The sequence below is a fragment of the Chanodichthys erythropterus genome, chromosome 15 (assembly GCF_024489055.1).
Source record: "Chanodichthys erythropterus isolate Z2021 chromosome 15, ASM2448905v1, whole genome shotgun sequence".
NCBI classification, from domain to species: Eukaryota; Metazoa; Chordata; class Actinopteri; order Cypriniformes; family Xenocyprididae; genus Chanodichthys; species Chanodichthys erythropterus.
Window position 1 is genome coordinate 26,025,010 of NC_090235.1, and position 27,356 is coordinate 26,052,365.

General features: G+C 36.1%; 2 protein-coding genes across 8 annotated transcripts in view; both read right to left on the minus strand.

Annotated features, from left to right (window-relative positions):
* The window catches only part of spire1a (spire-type actin nucleation factor 1a), a 55,783-nt gene extending 35,623 nt beyond the window's left edge, over window positions 1-20,160 (minus strand). For all 6 annotated transcript variants that reach the window (XM_067412069.1, XM_067412067.1, XM_067412064.1 and 3 more), the window contains exons 1-2: window positions 19,728-20,160; window positions 15,169-15,200 (exon numbers count right to left, since the gene is read on the minus strand). In XM_067412069.1, coding sequence (XP_067268170.1) covers window positions 15,169-15,200; window positions 19,728-20,040 — 345 coding nt within the window. In that variant the 5' untranslated portion in view covers window positions 20,041-20,160. The remainder of the gene's footprint in view (window positions 1-15,168; window positions 15,201-19,727) is intronic.
* Window positions 20,161-25,151: 4,991 nt separating this feature from the next.
* On the minus strand, window positions 25,152-26,721 carry si:ch211-215i13.3 (brain and acute leukemia cytoplasmic protein). Of its 2 annotated transcripts, none has more exons than XM_067361712.1 (3): window positions 26,483-26,721; window positions 26,140-26,270; window positions 25,152-25,953 (listed from the first exon to the last, which is right to left on the minus strand). In XM_067361712.1, exons 1-3 carry the CDS (start codon window positions 26,664-26,666, stop codon window positions 25,819-25,821), a joined length of 450 nt encoding a protein of 149 aa, XP_067217813.1. In that variant the 5' UTR covers window positions 26,667-26,721; the 3' UTR covers window positions 25,152-25,818. The 2 variants fall into 2 exon arrangements, with proteins under 2 accessions (XP_067217813.1, XP_067217812.1); XM_067361711.1 differs by having other exon boundaries at window positions 25,152-25,956.
* Window positions 26,722-27,356: the final 635 nt, after the last annotated feature.

The following is a 27,356-nucleotide window of genomic DNA, read 5'->3' on the forward strand; positions in this document are numbered from 1 at the left end:
AAACAGTTGATGGGCCCCATTGACTTCCATACTATGGGGGAAAAAATGTAAAAAAAATACTATGGAAGTCAATGGAACCCACCAACTGTTTGCTTACCGAAATTCTTAAAAATATCTTCTTTTGTGTTCATCAGAAGAAAGAAATTTGGTTACACTTAAGGTGACGTAGTTACATTGTAATTACTCAAGTACTGAGTAATATGAATTAACTAAATGTACTTACTATAGAGTTACGGTTTGATTTAGGGTTAGTTTCTTGAAATTATGCATAATTTACTGTTATTAATATAGGTAGTACATTTAGTGATGTGTATCTACGTCACCCTACAGTGTTACCAAAACTCGTACAGGTTTGGAATACCTTGAGGGTAAGTAAATGATGACAGAACTTTCATTTTTGGGTGAACAATCATTAAGTAGCAGGCAAACTAGATATCCATGTGACAAATAAATGTTTCTGGTTTCTTTAGTGTCATCAAAGACATTTAAATTATTGTTCGTAGTATTTATTTTTATTATTATTATTATATAATCCCACTCAGAGCTATCGGGTCTGAGGAATCTCAGATAGCAGAGTTACAGTTGATGAGAAAATACTTTGCCTATGATCATAAGTCAATTAACTTAGGGTGCGTTCACACTTGTCATGTTTGGTTCGATTAAAACGAACCCTGGTGCGGTTGCTCGGTTAGTGCGGTTCATTTGAACATATGTGATCGCTGCCATCCGAACCCTGATGCGCACCAAACAAGCGGACCGAGGCCGCTGAAAAGATGGGTCTTGGTCCGCTTCCAAATGAACTCTGGTGCGGTTCGAATGATATATGAACGCAACACGGACCAAAGACATGTAAACGGACCATAAACAGGAAGACGAGACCCTAAAAAGGACAGAATCCTCACGCATGTCGGTTTTTCTTGTCATAGTCGCGAGTTTGCCCATCACAGGCATCAGACGCTTTTCTCCACGCAGCAGATCATTTGTGTGTGTGACGGACGGATTCCCGCCGCTGTTTTGACTACTTTGCACATTTTATAAGCTCTTCACGAGTTCCCAGCTGGCCAAAATACCATCACATGCAGGTTACACACACACAATAAGCGCATTTACCTCAGCACACAGCATTGTTTTGGATGTTCGGTAAGTTCCGTCTCAAAATAGGCAATACGTCATAAAATCTGACCAATCACGTCGTGAATGTATCCCTATGCCTTAAGGTTCGGTATCTTTTGGTTCGGTGATAAAATGTGAACGCTAACCGGACCAGGACTAAGTGTTTTTTTTCTTCTTCTTTGGTCCGGAACAACTGAACCAAACAAACCGAACTACAAGTGTGAACGCACCCTTAGACACTGGCCCCTTAATGTTGTGGCAATTTTTTCCTGTGGTATTGAAAATGGTATCCAAATACCAATATTTTTCCAGGTATTGTATCGAGGTTAGAATTTCCAAAATCATGACAACACTACATGGCAGCCCTTCTCACATGAAAAAAAACGCTGGAGTATTGTAAATGACAGGTGTAACCGCAGCAAAAGTTATGCGTTTTAAAACTAAAACACACTAGTGTAAACGGGGCCTAAATAAGCTACAAAATGGATTGCTCAGTCAAAAATCTGATTCTGCATACATAAACTTTCCAAACCATTCAAAAGTGTTTCCATAGCAACAGTCCATTAATAGTTATTCATTCACCAGGTTGAATTCCAGCAGTACTAGGAACAAACTATATAAACACTGTCTGGAAAATCTCTGCTCTGCCCAAGATGAACTAAGCAAACATTCCCATCTGAACAGTTAAATCTGAGCCGTCCGTGTCAGTTTGACTCTCTCCGTGAGATGAGCCTGAGGATCAGTGATGGTGGAGGGAAAGAGGCCACCCATGTGAACTGAGCTGACAGGAGAGAACGAATACATCCTGCCATTTCTTTCACGTGCATACATTGCAGCTCTATGACAAAGAATATGAAGAATATGCCTGGTTTTACCTCCCACCTCAACTAGTTAAACACACTTTGGAGTGATATTTCATCCAACTCAATACATACAAATTCACAGTAAGATGCAGTTGTTTTCCTTTCTCCTGAGCTCCATCTGTCTGTCACGTGACCCAAAACAATGAAGACAGGCTACTGTTCTCTGAGCCCTTCTCACATGACATCACTGCTCCAAGGCAGAGTTTCTTTCACCATTTCACCATTTCCCCAGCATCATATGGAGATGAGCAACTGGAGATGAGCAGAACAATGCAATTCTTCTCTAATTTACTCAACCGCCTCATGTAGAACTTTTGAGACTAAACTCAGGGCAGGATTTCAGACCACGCTTGAGGAGCACATAGACCGCAGACGCCCAGGGGCCTCAACCACACCTTGATAAACTTACATAGCTGCTTCACGATTACATATGAATGAAACAAGTTGAGACGAAAAGGCGGTTGTGCTCCAGGGTCCCATGACCGCACATTTTACAAGATAAGATATTTGTCAATGACGCTCAGGATCTGTTGCACACCAAATCCTCCGCCATCGTCTTGTCAGTCATCTCTCCTTACTCTCATCACATGAGAAGTGAAATCTGACTCCTGCTGCACTGTGACAGAGCAGACGCTATCAGTAAATCTCATTTGTTTAAAAGACCTCCGGAAAACAGGCGAATTTCAACATAACACAGACTGTTACGTAACGGGATCATTAATATGTACGCCCCCAATATTTGCATATGCCAGCCCATGTTCAAGGCATTAGACAAGGGCAGCCAGTATTAATGTCTGGGTCTGTGCACAGGGGAATCAACAGATTAGGTAAGCAAGTAAGGACAATAGCAAAAAAATGGCAAATGGAGCAATAATATCTGACATAATCCATGATATCATGATATTTTTACTGATATTTGTAAATTGTCTTTCTAAATGTTTCGTTAGCATGTTGCTAATGTACTGTTAAATGTGGTTAACGTTACCATCGTTTCTTACTGTATTCACAGAGACAACAGCTGTCACCATTTTCATTTTTAAACACTTGCAGTCTGTATAATTCATAAACATCTTCATTCTTTATAAATCTCTAACAGTGTAGCATTAACCATTAGCCACAGAGCATATGGCCTCAAACTCATTCAAAATCAAATGTAAACATCCAAATAAATACTATACTCACAGGAATCGATGCATGCATGCAGCATGAATGACGAACATCTTGTAAAGATCCATTTGAGGGTTATATTAGCTGTGTGAACTTTGTTTATGCACTGTATAACTGCACTTATAGTCGAGAGCTCGGGGGGCAGGGAGCGAGAGATTTAAAGGGGCCGCAGCCTGAATCAGTGCATAGTTAATGATGCCCCAAAATAGGCAGTTAAAAAAAATTACTTAAAAAAAAAAATCAATGGGGTATTTTGAGCTGAAACTTCACAGACACATTCAGGGGACACCTTAGACTTATATGACATCTTTTGAAAAGACGTTCTACGGCACCTTTAATTTCAATGAACTCAAAATTAAGGCAACCAGGTAACTTACTTTAAGTTGAACCAAAAATTCTTTTTTACAGTATACTTGCGCTCACTTAAGACATAACCGATTCATCAAGATGGGCATTTTGACATAATTATGTGTGAATTTGTCCATTCAAGAGCAAGAAAATGCGAAAGTATTTCAAGACAGGTAATTGGCTGGCATCCAATATAATATTATCTAATACAATATTGCAAACTATGACAACACTTTGCTGTATAGATTTTTCCCCCACCCCTACCAGCCACCCTTTGGTGGACAAAAAAAGTAAATTTCACACGCTGTATAAGAACACAAACTGTATTTAAGGGGCATTTAAGGACTGTTTCCCAGGAACATTTGTACAGATATCCACTCAGCACTAGACTGGCACAGAGGTGAACTGCTGAAAGCAAAAGAAAGTACTAAAAAAACACACTATGAAAAGAGAATGAAAGAGAAAGCGAATGGTTACATAATGATCTGGGCTATATCCAGAGCCCTACAGCAAGGTGGACATTTGCTTCCCTCCGACGAACACTGTGATTCACTGTCCCGTACATAGACTGACAGGAGGACGACTTGTGCTACTGTTCCAATGTAGGAAAAATCATTTCTACTGCCTCAACTCTCTCTGACCTCATTCAAACAACTAAGGTGGAAATTCATGGAAAAAACATTCTCTGATGTTAGGAAACAATGCATTGTCCCTTTTTTTACAAAACGTGACAGGACACATTGTTACACTGTGCTTTAACAACTTTTTTGCAGATAGCTTTAATTCTTTAGTTTTGTACATAATTAAATTATATCAAATAGACTGTTTCGTTTTGTAGTCCTGCATCCTGTGTTTGTCTTATAGCACCACGATCCTGGAGAAACTCTGATTCGTTTCACTGTGTACAGGCTATAATGATAATAAAGCTACTCTGACAGATCCAGAATCCCAGTGAGCTCAAAGCAGCAGACTCGATCTAACAGGCGATCAGTGTGAGGGGGCCAGAGACTATGTTTCTTTGAAACTTGAAACTATTAGTCTTACTCTGCTGTTCACAGCCCTTGAAGTCCTCTGGGAAAGGATGTGGTAACTATGTGGTTGACTCATGGCCAAACCAGCATAAATCTTATCAGACCTTTGTCCATTCAGCATTTTAGTTAACCACTCAGTGACAGAAGCCACAGAGGCAACAGGTTAGGGATGCGCAAAACGACTTATTTCAGTTAAACTATCAAAGTATTCCAGAAAGGGGTATTTAACAGTGTTTGTGTTATTTTAGTAACCTGCATGTTATGCAATCTCAGAGGTTCTGCAAGAGCCATTAATAACTCAAGGTGCACATGCATGCTTGGTTTATGACTGATTTTTCAAACACTGATAAATCAGTTCTTGGTTCATCATCAATAACAGATATGCAGGACATACTGTATAAATATTACATTCACATTGAATGGAATAATAATAAATAAAAAAGGACTTCAGGGTGGAGTTTAGGAAATGTGAAGAATTAAACGGATTCCATCATAGTCTAGACCGGCCTTTACACACACATCACTGTCTTACGTCACACACTCAAGTTATCTTTCTCAGCTGACTAAGAGAAAAAGAATGGCCTTATACAGAAATGTAGGGCTGTCATGGTTATGTAATTTTAGCTGACAAGTAATTGCAATTAATGATTTAATTGTTTAGTTCATCATATGAGTTATAGCACATGCTAAAAGGGTTAGTTCACCCAAAAATTAATTTTCTGTCATTAAGTACTCACCCTCATGTCATTCCACACCAGTAAGACCTTCGTTCATCTTTGGAACACAAATTAAGATATTTTTGATGAAATCTGAGGGTTTCTGAATACCCACCCTTTGAGGACCAGAAAGGTAGTAAAGACATCACTAAAATAGTCCATGTGACTATAGTGGTTCAACCTTAATTTTATGAAGCGACAAGAATACGTTTTGTGGGCAAAAAAAAAATTCTTTATTCAACAAATTTTTCTCTTCCATTTCAGTCTCCTACACAGTTGACGTAGTGACCGCTGTGTGGTGCTTCATTATTGGCCAGCTCCTGCGTCAGCATCACACTCATGCGTCGTGCTGCTCACGTGTACAGTGTTGGCCAATACTGACCTAGCATTTGGACGTAAACATGGAAGCTCTGCACAGTGTTATTTATTATATTATTTTGTTTTTGTGCACAAAAAGTATTCTCATAGCTTCATAACATTAAGGTTTAACCATTGAAGTCACATGGACTATTTTAAAAAGGTCTTTAAAAGGTGCCATAGAATGTCTTTTTAAAAGATGTAATATAAGTTTAAGGTGTCCCCTGAATGTGTCTGTGAAGTTTCAGCTCAAAATATCCCATCGATTTTTTTAAATGCCTATTTTGGGGCATCATTAAATATGAGCCGATTTAGGCTGCGGCCCCTTTAAATGCTCACGCTCCCCGCCCATGGAGCTCGCGCTTGCCTTAAACAGCATAAACAAAGTTCACACAGCTAATATAATCCTCAAAATGGATCTTTACAAAGTGTTCGTCATGCAACATGTCTAATCGCGTAAGTATGGTATTTATTTGGATGTTTACATTTGATTCTGAATAAGTTTGATAGTGCTCCATGGCTAAAGCTAACATTACACACTGTTGGAGAGAATTATAAAGAATTTTATATGCAAGTGCATGTGTTTAAAAATGAAAATAGCGACGGCTCTTGTCTCCGTGAATACAGTAAGAAACGATGGTAACTTTAACCACATTTAACAGTACATTAGCAACATGCTAACGAAACATTTAGAAAGAATTTACAAATATCACTAAAAATATCATGATATCATGGATCATGTCAGTTATTATTGCTCCATCTGCCATTTTTCGCTATTGTTCTTGCTTGCTTACCTAGTCTGATGATTTAGCTGTGCACAGATCCAGATTTTAATACTGGCTGCCCATGTCTAATGCTTGAACATGGGCTGGCATATGCAAATATTGGGGGCATACATATTAATGATCCCGACTGTTACGTAACAGTCGGTGTTATGTTGAGATTCGCCTGTTCCTCGGAGGTCTTTTAACCCTCTGGCCCTCTTCGTTTAGGTGTCACACTTACCTTCTTTACGGTCAAAAGTGACCGAAGCCTTGGAAAGTAACTTTTTTGTTCCTCAGGAAAACCAATGTAATATATTCTTGTTCTATAATATTTTTTGATTATTATATAAAATTTTGAGGGTATTTTATGATACTATGCAATATTTATACAATTTTTATTAACTATTTTTCCCCATTGAAAATAATAGAATTTTTTTTTAACATATTTTTAAATTATTTTTCAATTAAAGCAGTATTCCATGTTAAAACAGAGACAAGGCATTTAAAATAATTTTTTTGAAGGTAGATTAGTGCCATTTGGTGAGAGTAAAAAAAGAAAAACTTATGCAATGCCATGTCGTAACCACTAGATTCCCATAGAGCTCTATATAAAATTCTCTAGTGGTTTTTGGACACAAACACTTATTTTTATTAAGTTTTGGATATGGATTTAAACTTAGACATTCTCAAAGACTACTTTTTGTCAAGGTTTAGATTTTTATTTATTTTTTTATGTTGATTTGAAGCATCGGTTTTTGCATTAATTTTACTACAGTCAAACCTGAACATAGAGGGCGCCATTTTGTTACACGTAACATCAAAATTCAATAAAAAATAACAAAAATGAACAGGTGTGTTTTATAACAGCTTAAAAAATCTGTGTTTGATCTGATTTCATCCTCTTATTTGAGTTTTGGCTCAATTTTACCATACTATTACAGCCACACTGGTTCATTTGTATGTGTATAATGGTGTGTTGTGTGTGTGTTTGTCTGTGAATGTGTGTAAGTGAGTGGGTGTTTCTATTTTGTACTCTTGGTGTTTTAGAGTGTAACCCCTTTCTTGCAGTTCATTTTTTACTGCTTTGTGGCTGAATTTTTGCTTTTATTTCACACATTTGCATAAACTTGCTCTGTCTTATAGTCGTGCTGGTTCATATATATGTGTGTGGGGGGAGGGTGGTGGGGGGGGGGGTGGTTGTGTCTATTTTGCACTCTTGGCATTTCAGAGTGTCCCCCCTTCAGTGCTGCACACTTTGTTTCTGCACAGTGTCTGATTTGTAGTTTGTACCAACAAAAGATTCTCTGAGTTGTTGTATTTTTTCGTATTTCCCATTCATTTCCTATGTCGGTCATTTTTGACCGAAAAGAAGGTAAGTGTGACTATTTTTTTTACGATGCCTTAACATGTCCGAATCATGTCCTTGATTTTTTTGTGTGTTCATATTGGTAATGCTACAAAAGTCACCAAGTGTCATCTCATTCCGACAAAGCTACGATTTTTAACAATTCAAAATATAAAATCTTTCGGTCAGAAATGACCGAAGAAGGCCAGAGGGTTAAACAAATGAGATTTACATAAGAAGGAGGAAACAATGGAGATTGAGACTCACTGTATGTAATTTCCATGTACTGAACTCTTGTTATTTAACTATGCCAAGATAAATTCTAATTCTAGGGCACCTTTAATACTTTTCTGGACTTTAAAAGGTGCAATGATGTTGCTGCCTATGTGTGGTTCAGATACCTCTCTGATTTCATCAAGAATATCTTAATTTTTTCTCTGAAGATGAACGAAGGTCTTACTGGTTTGGAACGACATGAGGGTGAGTGGGGTGAACTAACCCTTTAAAAATCTGCAACTGTGAAATTATTAAACACTGAATTTGGAAACAAAATGTATTATAATAATTTTAAATATTATAATAATTACAATATTATATTATAAAATACAAATTATATCACATTTAATATTTAAAGTACTACAATTTTAAAAAATAAATATTAAAATGAATCATTATTAATTATTATCATCATTGCCATACAGTAAAATAATAAAAATAAAAAGCACACTGTGACTTTAACTTGAATTTTATAATGGTTTACTTCATGACTACAGTGGTTAATTCCTTTATTTTCTTTTATTCGTTGTAATTAAACCACAATAAACACACTACCTCAGAAATAAATATATACAAAAATGTGCATTTCAATATTGACTTAAAATACCCTCATAAATTCCCTTAAATAATCAAGACTATATCAAATAATAATAGATCAGACAATTATGTATAATGTAAAATGTATGTCTGGCTAGAGATCAAAGTTTGTTCTTAAACTGTATAAACCAGCTGAATTATAGATAATCTGGTTACAAACCTTTGTAACTACATGTCAACTACCTCTCATTAATTTGCAGCTAACTCTCATTACAGTATAAGTATAGGGTTAGTAAAATAATTTGACGTACTTGCAAACTAACTTCTAGTCAGTAGAATATATGTTGGGGTCCATCAAAATAAAGTGTTAACAGATATTAGACAAACAGTCTACGAATACCCTAATGACTGGTAGTTGACACATAGTTGCAAAGCTACTTATTAGTTAGTAAGATGTCTTAAGTGGACTATCAGAATAAAGTGTTATCGAAGACAATATGTTGAATAAGAGAACAACTTGTTTTTTTGAAGCTTATTACGTGGCTAAAAAAGTGATGGTTGTGCGTAAATTGGCACCAAATGCGAATGGGGAAAATTAACGTTGTGCGTCAAGGCTGTGTGTGACCGGGCCAAAGTACTTACACATTCTACCTCATCATTACACACAAACACACTCACACAGTCAGCTGAGGAAGGAAAGTTATGCAGCGAGGTGAAAGAAACAGGCTTTGTGCAATGATAAAGAAAACCTCGGGGGATTAAACCATGAGAGCTTCAAGCTCACAGCTAACAAACAAGTTCCCCAACCCCAAAGAAAAAAAAAGAAAAAGCGAAAGTGAGATGAGGGGTATTTTAGAGGTGGATTGTTAAAAAACAAATCTCAGTCACTAAAGGGGAAGTTGTACTGGGAATTTACTATCTCAACAGGTGTTTTACAGACCATCAACATTCCTACTCCTCATCCAAAGCCTGTCTAACAGCAGCCTCTCCCTCAAGACCAGAACCACAGACAGGTAGTACGACCTATAGCTTGAAGAAACTCTCATTAAGAGGTCCGATAATCCCACTTTAACCACTGAACTGGATCTTGGATCTAATCCTCTTTGTCTGTGCGCCTCCTTGGGGGACGAAACACGGTGATCACGGTGAGTTTTCAATAAGCTGCCAAGATACCTATCGTCAAAATGGACAGTGTCTTTCAGATCATGTAGATCATAAAAGCCTTAATGATCAGTTGGCCGATGCACATGAGTGAATGGAAGCACTTAGAAACCCAGTCTGATTTTGATGGAGTGGGTTTGTTTTTAGCTGAAGGACCCTGGTGAGAAGCCAAGGCATCTAAATGTGATTACTATTCCCCTATTTATAAAGCAATTGAGTCCTGCCAATAGTACTGAGTTAAATGGGAAAAACTGGGTCAGCTCGCCTCTATCTGTCCGGAGAACTGCCAAAGGCCAGAGTGGGCCGGATGAAGCCCAACCAAGAGCACTTCCAAAAATCAACACCAATTTGAGCATGGATCGATATGATTCAGTATTGATAAGTAATGACAAATATCTTAGAGGTTATTTTGAGAGACAGATTATGGCTGTCTAAAGCTGAAAAAATGTTGTATAACATCCTGCCTACCAAGATGCCTTCATCTGAAGGCAGAACAGATGTGACCTTCACTGCCTATGATATCTGGGTCAATGACACAAGGCCAGTGTTGTTGTCAACTAAAACCAAAATTATTAAAAATATATCATTAACTGAAATTGAAGTATTAAAATTACTAACACTGAAATAAAAAAAATTAAAGCTAAACAGAAATATTTAAAAAAATAACTAATAAAAATGACAAAAGCACAACAAAATGACTAAAACAAAGTAAAATGAAAGCTAATAAAAATAAAAATAAAATTAATTCAAAATATGAATAAATACAATGATTGTAAATAAATAATACTTAATCTTATCCCTTTGTCTAATCCATTAATTCAATAAATTAAAAATACATAATACATACACTACCGCAAAAGTTTGGGATCGGTAAGATTTTTAATGTTTTTAAAAGAAGTTTCGTCTGCTCACCAAGGGTGCATTTACTTAATTAAAAATACAGTAAAATCATTAATGGGAAATATTATAAAAATTTAAAATGACTGTTTTCTATTTGAAAATATTTTAAAATGTAATTTATTCTTGTGTTGGCAAAGCTGAATTTTCAGCATCGTTAATCCAGTCTTCAGTGTCACATGATCCTTCAGAAATCATTCTAATATGCTGATCTGCTGCTCAAGAAACATTTATTGTTTACAATTGTACAAAATATTTGTGTAAATTTTTTTTTCAGGATTCTTTGATGAATAGAAAGTGTTTATCTGAAATATAATCTGTTGTTACATTTTAAATGTCTTTACTGCCACTTTTGATTGATTTAATGCATCCTTGCTGAATAAAAGTATTCATTTCTTTAATTTCCTTTTCAAAAAAAAAAAAAAAAAATTCTTACTGACCCCAAACTTTTGAACGGTAGTGTATAATGCTACAGAAGCTTTGTATTTCAGATAAATGCTGTTCTTTTGAACTTTCTATTCATCAAGGAATCCTGAAAAAAAAGTACACAACTGTTTTCAACATTGATAATAATAACAAATATTTCTTGAGGAACTAATCATCATATTAGAATGATTTCTGAAGGATCATGTGACACTGAAGACTGGAGTAATGATGCTGAAAATTCAGCTTTGCCAACACGAGAATAAATTACTTTGTCAAATATATTCAAATAGAAAACAGTTATTTTAAATTGTAATAATTTTTCACAATATTACGGTTTTTACTGTATTTTTAATTAAATAAAGTAAGCCTTGGTGAGCAGACAAAACCTCTTTTAAAAACATTAAAAATCTTCCCGATACCAAACTTTTGAGCGGTAGTGTACATAAAAGAGTTAAATACACCTATTTTATGATGTTTTTCTTTTTTTATATTAAAATTAATTTAGATATTTTTTGACAAAATCAAAAATATCAGGGTGATACAACAGTCCTAATGAAGACAAAAGCCTAATTAAAGGAATTAAATTCCTAAAAAGAAAACCTTACTGAGTAGTTTGATAGTTTAGAAATAATCATATTTAATTATAATTTCTTATGAAATAATATTACAGCAACCCTTAAAACTGTGCAACTCTAAGAGGCAACAAGTCTCTTAAAATGATTTGACCTTTTTGTGACTGAGTTTCTGAGTTTATTCAAGTTGTACAATGTCATGTGTTGTGACTCCCTAAAAATGTTGTGATATTTATGAATTAATAATTAATAATAATTGTAAAAAAAAAAAAGAGGTATATTTAAAAACGTGTTCGACCACATATTTTAGTCATTAAATTTACATTTTTCCTGAAAATGGCATACAAATAATTCAAAACCACATGAAACAAACATGAAAACAAAAATTAAATTTCTAAGAACTTGACGTGTTTTAAATTAGGCATTAGACTCTTTTACTAAGAAACAAGCAGTGCAATCAAATACTTAAATATTTTTCATCTGTTCTAGACCATTAGGGGTGACATGATGCCTTAGGTGGCCTGTCTGAAACCAGACTCCTTAGGAGACACTTTCATGCAAAAACACTACGGTTAAGTCGCTGACGGACAGGGCAGTTGGGCAGCAACCATGGGTTTTGAGACACAGCCAGAGGGGCCTGTGTATGTGGCGTGTCTGTGGCGAGCAGCAGATTACTAATACTTTTTTCAATGTAGAGGCACCGCTCAACTTGAGGGCGAGGTCTTAAACATGCTGCAACATCACATGATCGCTGAGAGAGAGGTGCAGTCATGCTGAACAGAGCACACACACACCCTCTCATTACTGCCCTCAGACAGGGTAGGCTTTATGAAGAGGAGAACGCCTTAGCTCAAAGCTCTGATCTCACAGTGTGTACACATGAAACATTATGTATAAACAAAGTCTGTCATCATTTATTCACCCTCGTGTCATTCCAAAAATGTATGACTTTCTTTTTTTCTGTGGACAAAATCAGATATTTTGTTTGTTGCCCTTTTCCATGCAATTACAATGGAGAACTGAAGCTTTTAAGCTTAAAAAAAGGAAGTACCACTATAAAAGTCTTCTGAAGACATACAAAATACTGAAATAGTTGTTATCCACTGATAATTATGGAAGCTTGTTTCCACCACCACAAATAAAAAAGGTAAGTGTGACTTATTATCTTGCAATTCTGACTTTTTCCCCCCTCAGAATTTCAAGATATAAACTTGCAATTACGAGTTATAAAGTCAGAATTGTGGGATATAAACTCACAGTTCTGACTTTATAACTCACAATTGTGAGTTTATATATTGCAATTCTGAGACACACGCTCACACACTCACAATTGCGAGAAAATGTCAGAATTGTGAGCTGACATTTGTTCTCAGAGTTGGACTTTCAAGTTTATCTCTCACAATTGTGAGTTTATATCCTGCAATTGTGACTTTTTTCCTTTGAATTGTGAGAAATAAATATGCAATTGCGAGTAGGAAAGTCCAATTCTGAGATATAAACTCAATATTCTGACTTTTTCTATTATATTCTTTTTTTTAATATCTCACATTACTTTACAGCTCGCAATTGCTAGTTTGTATATATCGCAATTCTAGAAAAAAGGCCAGAATTTTGAGATAAAAAGTCAATTAACCTTCTGTAATGGAGCTAATTACCTGGAATTATACTAAATTATATCAAATAATATAATATAATATAATATAATATTTAATTATACTGTAATATATAACAGAATTATATTAAGCCATTCAAAGCAGTGTTATTTAAGTATTAATAATGTAGTACATTTACTAATACTTGGAATTAGCTTTTATTTTTCTATTTTTAATTTACATTATGTACTTTTTCATTTTTATTCGTTTTTCTATGTTTCTATTTAGCTTTAATTTATATTTATTAATTTCCATTTATTTTTAGTAATTTTAGTACTTCAACTTAAACTCATTTTATTTCAGTTAGTTGCAAAAGTAACATTTTTCATTATGTTTTTAAGTTTTTTTTTTTACCTGATATTTATATTTTATTTTATTTCAGCTTCTTTTCAATAAATAAAAATAATCTTTAATAGTTTTAGTTAACAATAACAAAAATGCTACTCCTCTCCACAAAGAGCTATAGGGCAGATATTATAAAGATTATCAGTATTTTGATCTGGTCCACTCACAACAATATCGTACGAATCAGTAGACCTTTTTAGGGCTGCAACGATTAATCGCGATTAATCGTTTGCAAAATAAAAGTCTGTGTTTACGTAATATATATGTGTGTGTTCTGTGTATAATAATTATGTATATATAAATACACACACATTCATGTATATATTTAAGAAAAATGTTATATTTATATATAAAATATTTATGTTTATATGTAATATAAAATATATATATACATTTATAATACATGCATATATTTCTAAACTTTATACCTGTATGTGTGTGTATTTATATATATACATAATTATTATACACATAACACACACATATATATTACGTAAACACAAACTTTTATTTTTAGCCCTACACCTTTTTTCCTTTTCGAAGCTTAAAATCTCCAACAATTGCATGGAAAAGAGCGATCAGTACGTTATTCAAAATTTCTCCTTTTGTGTTAAACATAAGAAAGAAAGTCACACAATTTTGAACAATGTGAGGGTGAATAAATGATGGCTTAATTTTCATTATGCATGGCTGATCTTACATATTGAAAGTTGTCACACGGCCTATCTATTTACAAAACGTTTTATCGATTCAATCGGAAAAAAGATAGCATTTGTGTGCAGAGAGGGCAGGGCCCTGCTGTTCTGCTCTTTGAATATCCTCCCATTCACAGTCACGAGTCTACAGCCTAGTGCTCTGTTGATAATCTCGTTCAGAAAAGGCTCAGAATACATGCATGGCCGCATGTGTTCTTTTTGTTTGGGAGTCTGTGCGAGAGTGGCTGTGTGGGCGCATGCTTCCATGTGCGCATCCCCTCTGTGGACCCATCTGTTAACTCTGAGGGCATTTTAAAATCTATCACATTTAGCCAACAAATCTTACTTCAACATTTTTAGCATAACACACAGTCCTATTTGCATGGCACCGTCTTGTTTACTAAATAGAAAAGGCCGTAAAAACGTTGTGTTCTGTTCCGAGTCGGACAGCAGGAGATCTCTTGGTGCTGAAAAGCATGGGAAAACTATTTCCGAATGGATTACAGCAATGCTTTGGCTACTTCCCAGAGTGGCAGGGAGCTTTTGGGAATCTTTGAGGCAGGCTGAGATCCACATAGTTGTCACGCCAACAAAGAACAAACAGCTAATGAATACTATCAAGACAATGAGGTTGCCACAGACACAAATACTCCTGAAAACAACTCGCACCTAAATCTAGCTGGCAAACATCCACACCACGGTCAGCACCACCAGAGTCAGCAAAAAAAACACTGCACCTAGAAACCTTCAGAAACCAAACATACGGAGACGAAAACTAGATTTTTTCTCAGGATGGTTTGTCAAGCTGATGCCCTTTACCAAATATAGCAAGAGAATGACTCATTTTAGTCAAAAGTCAAAAACCAGTCTGACACCTCAACAAAAGCGAACAAGATGACTCACCTCTATTGATGAACTGCGTGGTATGTGTTTATCTGTAATGGGGAAAAGAAAAAGAAAGAGAAACAAATCAAATATATAATATTAGACTAATCTTTTTTTAAATCACATGACTCAAAATATTCACATTGCATGTACATTACAATTTTCTCTTTATCAATGAACTTGACAATATTATACTGTACTGTTAGGTAATTATATACTTAAAAACATTTTATTTTACATTTATAGCAAAATACATAGTAGTTTGAGAGCAAACTGGGCGGGCATTAAAGGGTTCTTTTGGTGCAAATTGTTTGTTTTGATTCTCTGATTGGTGGAGATTCTCTGCAGAATCATGGGTAATGTAGTTTTTCCACCAGGTATTGCACTGTTGAACATGATTGCTTTAAAAAATAAGCTGAAATAATGCAGGCTTATGGCTTTAACACACACACATAATCGATTGAAAACCTAATAGCTCACAGTAGGACTGTCTTTAAAGGTTTAGAAGTTATCGTTAAAAATCAGCTCCCCTATTAAGAAAATAAACAGGAATTTTACTTCCGGAACCCGACTGTTGCACTCTATTGTATTGCCAAGGTGTGCAAGGAATTGCTAGATGGGTAATAGATCCACCAGCCAAAAATCAGAAAAGTAACGAGTGTTGTCAAAAGTATCGACCTCAATACCAAGTCGGTACTGAAATTTTAAAAACGTGACGTTTTGAGCGCTGCTGAGCGGATTCGTAAACGCCTCTGATTGGCCAATGTGTTCACGCACTCACGCGTCTGTGATTGGCTACAATGATCAACGCTTCAAAAACATGCTGTAAAAAGACAATGGGTCTCATTCATGAAACATTCGTAAATATGTCAGTGATTTGCGCGTAAAGAGATCTTCCCGAAAACTCTTCTCCTGATTCACAAATACTTCGTAAACGTCAGATGTGATAGTGAAATGTGTGTGTGCGTTAATGAATTCCAGTCAGTCGTAAATGGGACGCGCGTGCACGCACATTCTCAATTACCATAAATCCCGCCCATTAAATCCGACTGACAACTATATATGGGCATCCTATTATGACACCAAACGAAGGATTTCAACATGTCTTCTCAAAAGAGAATGAAAAAGAAAAATTTCTCAGATGCAGAAATTGAAGTTTTATTATCAGAAGTTCATTCAAAATGCCACATTTTATTTTCAAGCGTACATAGTGGCGTATCAGGTCCTAAAATAAAGGAAGCTTGGCAGCATATTACAGATTCATCTGTTAATCGAACAGTCCCAGAAGTGAAACTTGACATGAAACTTGACTGCAAAAAACGAATTAGTTCACTTCGAAAAAAATCGTATTTAAACTGGAGGAGGACCACCATCATCATTGAGCATATCTACATTATACATTACAATTTTTTCAAAATTCTGCGTAAATATGTACCCGATTAAGGTGAATTAAAATGCAGCCTTATTAATGAGCAAAACGTTCAGATGTTAAACGCACTATTTACTCGTGGCTGGGAGCAGGTGTAGATTTTTTTTGTACCAACTAACATTTGGAAAATACGAACATTTTAATTACACACGATTTACACAAAAATTTGTTCTGCTCGAGTTTCATGAATGAGACCCAATGACGCTCTTCACCAAGCGCTTACACAGATACACACGGGAGCATTTGAAAACAGGCGTCTATGAGCAGATCGGTCCGCTGATCGATGCCTGCTTTCAAACGTTCCCAATCCTGCTTTCAAAACTCTTTCAAATTCAAACACTTCCGTGTGCGTTCAAACTCTCCCATGTGTGTCAAATTAGCCAATCACAAACATATCTGATAAGCGTGTGAACACAAAGGCCAATCAGAGATGTTTACGAATCCGCTCAACAGCGCTTAAAACATCAAATTTTTAAAATTTCAGTGCCGACTTAGTATCGCGGTCGGTACTTTTGACAACACTAATAAATAGGACACTGCATGATTTGAGGTAACATTCACAATTCATTTCTGAAGGACAAAATTATGCAAATATGCACTCAAGTTTAATACTTACAGAATACAATTACACAATAATAATAATAAAGATGCTGTTTATTAATGGTGCTTGCTAAGGCCAGCATCTTTCTAGAGAAGTGTGCACTGTGCAGTATGGGTTGCAACCATGAATAAACTTAATCGAAGGGGAAATTGACCATGACAAACCCCCTCCCCCATTTCTATATTACAGAAAGGGACCCAGGGGTTTACCTCAGACAACCTTCACATGAAATATTTAACAAAAATCTATAGGAGTCAGACAGAGATGCAATTTGTGCCAGTTGAGCCCGAGATATTCTACAAAGGGGTTAGAATCATAATGTCTGTCTCTTCCTTTAGTGGCACTGGAGGTATAATGTTACAGTGTTAAAAGAAAGAGCCTCCTCTGGGATTGGCTGAGACCCAGAGTTCACTGCCGCCACTAATGAATGAACCCAGTGTCAATGCAACGGCCACTTTCAACAACTGAAAATCAAATATAACTGAAAATGTGCAAAGAAGTCTGGATTTAAAACCTCATAGCGTCTAATATACACCATCCTGACATGAAGAAGGTATTTTTCAAGAGGTTCTTTTGTCCTTTAGATGACATTTACATTGTATGAAAACAGACGAGTACTGTAATATTATCTTTCTATAAAGATGAAAGGAGATCACTGAAAATTATTCCTCCTTTACATCGTGACCTGGTTAACATGGAAAACTATTCACAAGGGTGTTCAGGAGGAAATTGGGACAAAAAAAAAGACCCATCCAGCTAAAAATGACTGTATATTTATTTAAATACATATAATATTTATTTATTTTTCAGGAGCGGAGTAGAGCAGTTCATTAAAAATGTTAATGTTTGTATATTAATAATTTCAGAGACAATACTAACAACCATCTGTGACAAATCTGCAATATATTCTGATGCTTTTGATGAAATCACAACACCTTGTAAGGACAGAGAGTGAAAGCTTAATCTATCTCAGATTAACCTATATCTTTGAGTTAGGCTTCTCAGGAGCTTCAGATCTACACTTCCAAGTTTCATTTTTCTAGTTGGGATACATCCTGTTTCTAGGCTTGTAGCAACTATGAAGTGATCTATAGCTTTAGCAAGCAGAGAAAACAGAAAAAGGAGACAAATATCAGAGAAAGAATTGCCTGGAGCTTGGAGACAGACTTCCTTTTCTTTTCTTTTTTTTTTTACAAATCACATCTCCAATACAAACTGTTTTATTCAATTTGAGACAGATCTATTCATCAGGGATAGATCATGACTGAAACTGGCAAGTTCACAGTCTGATATCATTGGTCAGTCAGCGTAATTTGAACATACCCACATTTGCCAGGCCAGCAAACTTCCCCAGGAGAGCAGAATTCAGCAGACCGTCATGTTACATAAGCATTGATTTTCCTGCCTGGTAGGGACCATCTGATGTAATTACTTGCTTGACATTTGGCACTACACACTTCTATACTTAAGGCAGGAGACTTATATTTTATATTACTTTATTTAGAAATGTCTCTTGGAAAATGAATTTCAGATTAAGGTACCAGCCATATAAGACAGCAAAAATGCTCAAATAACTGCTGAACCCCACGTCTAAATCCTGGTTAGGGAGATGGAAGGATTGAGACATTCATCCCAATAATTATACTTATGAACGGCAGTCAGATTAACTCCCAAAGGAGAAACAGAAATAGAAGCCAAATCCAAAAGCCTCAGGCAAAGGAACCCAAATGAGATAATGGCTGAGAATTTAATTACACCAGTTCTGCCTGAGAGATCCCTCTCTCTCGAATTTATCATCGTTTTTTCGATGAAATCATGATGCTTTTGGGGGGAAAAAATAGAAACCAGTTATCTATTTTCAAAGCACTACACAATAACATTAATAAAATTAAAGGTAATAGGATTGTATATTTTAATTTACAATTGATAAATATTATTAACTAAGAACATTAAATGCCCTAAATATGAGTGTGAGTATAAAATCAGAAGTAGCTATATTTACAACATTAAATGTTCTACATTTATAATAATTAGCATTGTTGTAATTGTCCATCCTGAACAATATATCAATACGCCTAAATGTTGAATCGTGATGGTAATTATGCATTTCACTCGAGCACTAGGCCAAAGAGCAGGTCCCTTTTGTTGCCCTCATGCCTAAAGGTGCTTATGGATGAATCCATCACATGGCCCCATTGTTTACAATGGCACGATGGCCGATACTATATAACCGGTATTACAGAGTAAATGGTTTGTATTGCAATGAATGAGATAACAAATCAAATCAAAGCATATAATATAATATAGCTATACAAATATAGGCCTATATTTAAATTATCGAAAGAAAATAATAGCAGTTAGAATTGAGGTGCAGGTAAATCTGTCTAAAAATTAAAATGGCCTCCATTAATCATAATATATTTAGCGAGGTGTCAGTGCAATGCCGTTGTAAATAACGCATCTCAATGCCATTGCTCTTCAGCAGGCTTCATCCTGCGCCATTTACTGCGCATTTACTTTGACTTCTCATGTAAACACGATGCTTACCTGGACCGCTCTGTTGATATAATTTAACAGTCCCGTCCTTCCGGATCCTCACATCTCCAGGACCCGCAATCCGTCCAGGTGGACTCACACCTGTCTCTTTCCGCCTCTGTTTTTGAGTTAACCACCTGCAACACTGATAACACACGGCCCAGGCTTGCTCCTCATTGATCGGTTGACTGTACAGTGTTAAAATCTCCTCCAAACACAATTCATCTTCCCCGTCCGTACAATCCATACTGATGTCTTCAGTTTTCGCTCCATCTCCGGGATCTTGGAGAGCCGACGGTGAGATTAACATTCCTTCGTCAGTCATTCTTCTTCTCCAGGCTTCCAGAGAGTAAAATGACTGTGTGTTAGGATGATAAAGAGACAGAAAAGGTATGTTTACGTTAGGTCTGTCATCTAGGAGGACTGCGCGTGTCCGTTTCTGCTGCCTGTGTCGCTACTTCTGAGCTCGCGCTGCTGCTGCTGCTGCTCGACTCTGAGAGGCGTTCATATGACTTTTCCGCATGGTCTCAGAGTCAGTCAGGTCACTTCATTGACAATACAAACTAGGCTATGAGAACATTGCATTTATCTTAAATGGCGATTTTTCCACATTTTATAATAATGTAAGAAATTAAATGGGTAGCCTTTTAGGTTTGTTTACAATGTCTGATGTTAAAGTTAGCATGAAACGGAGGTTGCGATAGCCCCGCCTTTCCGCCAATAAACACGTCATTAGAAAAGAGAAGTCGTTGCAAGAATAAGTGGAAGTTATTTTGATAAAAGTCTTCATTAAATAGAGGTTGTGATAGTCTTTTCTTCCCCGAAACGGCTTTTCGAACAAGAAGGGCGGGACTTTATTTTGTCCATAAGGAATTGATTGGTTCATTGGATTATTGTGGTTTGCTATTGCTGCATGTGATCTCATGTGATTGACAGGTTGTGCTGCTCATGCGCGTTTTTAGAGAAACACGTTTTTAGAGAAAAGATGCCATTTCAAGGAGGGGAAGATTTAAAAAGATATATCTACCTTAAAAAAAAGATATTTTGATTAAAGATTATGAGCACATTAATAAAAAAAAAAAAAAAAAAAGATGTGCACCTAAATCATTTATAATAAACACTGCAATATTCCATAAAAAATAGCAATTGTCGATTATTTATTTTATAGTGACTTTAAAGGGGTGGTTGATTATGATTTCACTTTTTTAACTTACCAACAATGCTCAAAATTCAAAGCAAAGGGAGATATTTTCTTTTAAAGAAATCGCTTTTTAAGGACTACAAAAAATGGCTGGTAGGAACTTAGAAACGTTCTGTTGCATTCTACTTGTTGTCACTTTATCTTGAGTCTCTCCATCATTGTCCAACTCCAGTTTGAACAGATTCTGACATTTTCAGTGAATCTGTGTGAGGTAATTGGAGCTGCTAACAGGAGCTCTTGAAACTCCGCCCTCTTCTTGGGAGCAGCGGCTCATTTGCATTTAAAGGGACACACAAAAACTGAGTGTTTTTGCTCAACTTCAAAAAGTGACAAATTTAACATGCTATAAAAAATGATCTGTGGGGTATTTTGAGCTAAAACTTCACATACACAATCTGGGGACATTAGAGACTTATTAAACATCTTGTAAAAGTGCAATTATATGACCCCTGTAAGAACAATAACACATCTGTGACATGATGTGAAGGCCAAGTTTGGTAACCCATACTCTAAATTTGTTCTCTGCATTTAACCAAAGACTGTAGAATAACACAAGACGCATCAATCGTATTGTTTTGAATGGGAGAAAGTGTAACGCGCAATATGGCAGAATAAGTCCCGCCTTCTAAATAAGAGCCAATCGCCGATTGGTAAAGTCATCGCATCACTGCAGCGGCCGTTAGAAGCTCCGGTTCCTATAGAAACAGTCAGATGCGCGCATTTAGGACTTCGCATGCGCATTAGCTTGATCCAGCCTGAAAAATTAAATTTGTCATGATTCAAGCATTTAGAAACAAAGTTTATGATACAGTTGTTGTCAGATTTCATTGGTGATTTCAAATATGAAATTTAATCAAAAGCTTGGCAAACAGCTTTGGAGTATTTGATGTTCCCCATTCAAAAAGACAGGAGCTGCACTTGAATGCCCGAGAGGTGTTTCAAAGAAGTGAAATGACTTGTCTTAAAGGGACTTTGATTTAAACCCATGCAAGTTAGTGCACACAAATTAAAAGCAGTGAGTAGTGAACACACACCCCAGTTGGCAGCCATTTTGCTGTGGCGCCAGGCAGCGGTTGGGGGTTAGTTAGGTGCCTTGCTCGATCCGAGTCGTTTCCTGCTGGTGTTGAGAATTGAATCCGCAACCTTCAGGTTACCAGTCTGACTCTCTAAACATAAGGCCACGACTGCCCCACAAAAATAATGTTAGTAGCCTACATGTACATGTTAACTTACATCTTAACATAAATTTGGATAAAACCATTACATTTTAATCTGTGATATACGTTAACCTTTTTATGTAAACTGTTTGGTATGCAAATTGTGAGGGCTGTGGGCAGTGCCAGCCAAATGATTGAGGAATAAACCAATAGCAAGAAAAAAAAAATATATATATATATATATTTAAAAGGCAAAAAATGTCTGATTTAGTTTGATTTGCACTAATGCTAAATGATGTTAAATGAAATAACAGGTATCATCTGAAACAGCAGGTTCTCCTGTTTAATTTGACTTATAATATCCACACAAGCTTTTACATGTCAAAAAACTAGACAGATCATGTCTAACCAGAAAGATGTGATTGTAAACACTTCCCAACGTAATTCAAATTTTCCACAAAATCAGTATTAAATTTGCTACAAAACTTGCTTATTTGTTTGTTTGTATCAGACAGAGACAATACAGGATAGCAGAGTTACATCAAATTTCATGCAGCAGATTTCTGTACATACTTTTCAGCCTCTGTCCCTGGAGTGCGAGGGTGATGAACGTACACAGTGTGTGTAGATATGTTTTTGAGTACATTATGTTTCATGCATTTCTATATTTGTTATTTTAATTGTTTTGAATTTTAAATTTTACCTATTGAATTTCAAGTGTTTAAAGTGAAATTAATGCGATAATGGATAGTATAATGATTATTTTGAATTTAATATGGTAATTAAATTCACCTGTTCATGCACAAAACCCTATTACGACTATGCCAATTAGTGTAACAACAGTGCTCTTTGTACTTGACATTAATGTATAGTTTAGGTAGGCTACAAGTTAAAGGTGCCTAGAATAAAAAATTGAATTTATCTTGGCATAGTTCAGTACATGGAAATGACATACAGTGAGTCTCAAACTCCATTGTTTCCTCCTTCTTATATAAATCTCATTAGTTTAAAAGTCCTCCGAAGAACAGGCGAATCTCAACATAACACCGACTGTTGCGTAACAGTCGGGGTGTACGCCCCCAATATTTGCATATGCCAGCCCATGTTCCCAACATTATGCATTACACAAGGGCAGCCAGTAACGTCTGGATGTGCACAGATGAATCATCAGACTAGGTAAGCAAGCAAAGAACAACAGCGAAAAATGGCAGATGGAGCAATAATAACTGACATGATCCATGATATCATGATATTTTTAGTGATATTTGTAAATTATCTTTCTAAATGTTGCGTTAGCATGTTGCTAATGTACTGTTAAATGTGGTTAAAGTTACCATCATTTCTTACTGTATTCACGCCACGGAGACAAGACTGTCGTTATTTTCATTTTTTAAACACTTGCAGTCTGTATAATTCATAAACACAACTTCATTATTTATAAATCTCTCCAGCAGTGTGTAATGTTAGCTTTAGCCATGGAACACTATCAAACTAATTCAGAATCAAATGTAAACATCCAAATAAATACCATACTTATGCGATTAGACATGCTGCATGACGAACACTTTGTAAAGAACAATTTTGAGGGTTATATTAGCTGTGTGAACTTTGTTTATGCTGTTAAAGGCAAGTGCGAGCTCCGGGGGCGGGGAGCAGGAGAATTTAAAGGGGCCGCAGCCTAAATCAGCGCATATTTAATGATGCCCCAAAATAGGCAGTTAAAAAAATTTATAAAAAAAATCTATGGGGTATTTTGAGCTGAAACTTCACAGACACATTCAGGGGACACCTTAGACTTATATTACATCTTTTAAAAACATGTTCTATGGCACCTTTAACAATTTTTAAACAACTCCCTGATCTTTCTTATTTTAGATTGTCAATGTTTATCATCAGTTTGGTGATGCAGAATTAAAGGGTTAGTTCACCCAACATTGAAAATAAGACCTTCGTTCATCTTCAGAACACAAATTAAGATATTGTTGATGAAATCCGATGGCTCAGTGAGGCCTCCATTGCCAGCGATGTTACTGCATCTCTCAAGTTCCATAAAGGTAAAGTTTGTGAGTTCAGTGGTTCTATCTTAATATTATAAAGCATTAAGAATACTTTTTGTGCGCCAAAATAACAACTTTTGAACAATATTTATATGGGCCGATTTCAAAACACTGCTTCATGCAGCTTCTGAGGTTTATGAATCTTTTGTTTCGAATTAGTGATTCGAATCTCCTATCAAATGGCTAAACCAAAGCCACTGGAAGGCAAGCCTGCAACCTTTAGCCAAAAAAGCGTAACGGCTAATGCTAACGCCCCGCCCTTGGCGGTACAGAGGGAAGGAGACCACAGGCTGTTTTCTGAATGGATGAGAGGCTTCACTATGCTGATTAAACAGCTTTTGTGGGGAAATAGCTAATCATTTAATTAATCGACAGCCTGTTTGCCAATCTTCAGCATGTTTTACACTAAACAATACTTTCGTCGGGAACTATATGTAGATTTTAGCTGATAAAAATGTATTTTTTTAAGAGAAGGCAGACTAGGGAATGTTGTGACTGATGTCACTGCCATAATACGATAGGCTGAGAGGTGCCGCACGTGATTAAGTTAACCGTTACGCTTTCTCCAATGGTAAGAGATGCAGAACCCCTTATCTCCCCATTATATACAATCTCTGGCTAAACTGCTGAAATCACATGACTTTGGCACTCCGATTCACTGATTCGATTCGTAAAGCTCTAAAGCAGTGTTTTGAAATCGGCCCATATAGATATTGTTGAAAAGTCGTTATTTAGTTTTTTTGCCGCACAAAAAGTACTCTTGTTGCTTTATAATATTAAGATAGAACCACTGAACTCACATGAACGGTTTCAAATATGTTTTTAGTAGCTTTCTGGGCATCTGAAAGTGTTAATTATCTTGCTGTCAATACTTGCCATCAGATTTCATCAACAATATATTAATTTGTGTTTCAAAGATGAACGAAGGTCTTACGGGTGTAGAACGACATGAGGGTGAGTAATTAATTACATTTTTGGGTGAACTAACCCTTTAAGATCTTTAAAACCATGTGTCTCACATTTTAAAAAGCTTATTTTTCATTTTAATGTTACACTGAATGTCCAAAACAATAGTCTGTTCATATAAAATAAACAGCTCCATCTAGTGTTTATTTTACAGCATGTTTAGCTGGCCGTATAAAATGCCTGTAACCAATAAAGTGGGTCTGTTGTTGTTCTCGACTTCAAAGGCAAAAAATGCAACTTTATTTCTAAAATAAAAAAATAGACTGCTGAATTACTAGTAAATATAAAATAAACAAATACTGAGTAAATTCCAGTAAATGCATATTTACAAGAACAGAATAACCAAAAAAATCATTACAATATTAAGAGGGTCATAATATAATTCATAATTATAATTTTTACACTTATTTAAGCATGACAAAGTATTTAGTAGCCTGTTCTCTTAAAATCAGTGTCATTAGCATTAAAATTGCAATATGTATATGCTACAATACTAACATATGCTTTGCTCAGTAACTCCTGTGAGGATATCAGAGTGCTACAGTTGACTAAAATCTATATTTGACATGCTAATTATCAGATGCACCATTTTAGCAACAAAACTTCAGTAAAGTGTGATATTCTAGAAGCGAGCATTAATGAGATGTCATCTCTTGTGAAGCTCTATTTCTCTCTACAGCTTATGATTTCTTAGCCTGTAATCCTTATTGCTCCTCTGGGTTTCAGAGCGTATCCTCCACATCAGGTGAAGAGGATTTTTTCCCCATTGGCTCCCCTGGGTGAGATGCAGCGTTAGATGAAACCCCCTCAGAATGAGCAGTCCCCTCCTTGCGTGTTGTCAAGTTTGAGTCACTTATCTGCTGTAAAACACAAGCAGTCACCATATCAAATGGAAAACAGACAATGTTATTCAAACATTGACACAGCTGTTCCTTCACAATCTCATGGTCTGTTTTTTTCTGTACATTGGCAAAACCCTGAAGTTTGAAGAATTATTTAATGTTTCATAAATAGCTGTCAGTTTTGTATGCAGTGACTCAAACCTCATGGCCACAGGATGTTCTTTGATGGTTTTTGCAGGTGCTGGAAGTCAAAACCTGCTTCCCACATTGAGTTCCTGCATTAACCATCCGTCTGCCTCTGTCTCCACAAGACCTGGCCTCCATACCTCTACCTGTGGAGGAAGAGACAATCATATTTCAAACATAACAAACTACTTAAATTTCAAAAGAGAAATCCAAACAAACTTTGACTTAATTTCCTAGCAAGCTACTCTATAAAACCATAGCACCTTAAAGCTACAGACTTTTAAATCTGATAAATATTTATATGTTTTTTCACTTTTAAATATGCTACATACATTACTTCAAGAAAAACAGCATATACCTGATAGTTTTGCATTGTCTTTAATAAGATGGCTACATTCTCCACGAGCGACGCGGTTCTTATAAGTCAAGCCGTTGGGGATTTCAGCATCAGTATTGGTAAGCCACGTCGATTCGGTTTCTCTGGTCCAGCTCTCATGATATCGGGGTTCAATAGCGTCTGCTCGACTCCCACCGCAGCCCATTGGAATAAGATGGAGCGATGCATGCGCTAATAAATAATGCAGACGAGGGCGCGCGTATGTGCTGTGGTCCCACGCGCAGCTGTGTCCTATGTGTAATTGACAAACTTGAGATTTGTCATCTCTTACGTCATCGAGGGTCGGCTATAGTTTGTTGTGATACAGTGTAGAGGCAATTCGGACCAAAACAAACGAGAGAAGAATATACGTTTGCGTTTTAGCGACTACCAAACAAACGTGTTCAGATACAGTAGCCTAGTGCAGCCCAAACTGGGGTACGCGTACCCCTGAGGGTACGTGAGGTGACAAAAGTGGGTACGTGAACAAAATGCTGAGTAGTTCATTTAATTCTACCTTAAAATAATATTAAAATCGAGCATATATTTCTAAATGCCAAAATGTCGTAAATCCAGTACATTTAATCAAATTACCTCATCATTTGCAGTCAAAAACTACTCTATCCACACAAGCAGCATGCATATGATAGATTGCGTGCAGATTCTGCTGCCTTAAATCACGCTAAATTACTGTCGTTCTCGACAATGCACCTTTGTGAAAGTGGGGATTTAGCACTTACTCGCATGAAGAACAAATATAGACACAGATAGTGGATTGATATTGATTTAAGACTCAAACTTTATTCGATACAAAAACATACCTTGTGTGAGTTCTTGTAATATTGGTAACGAGCAA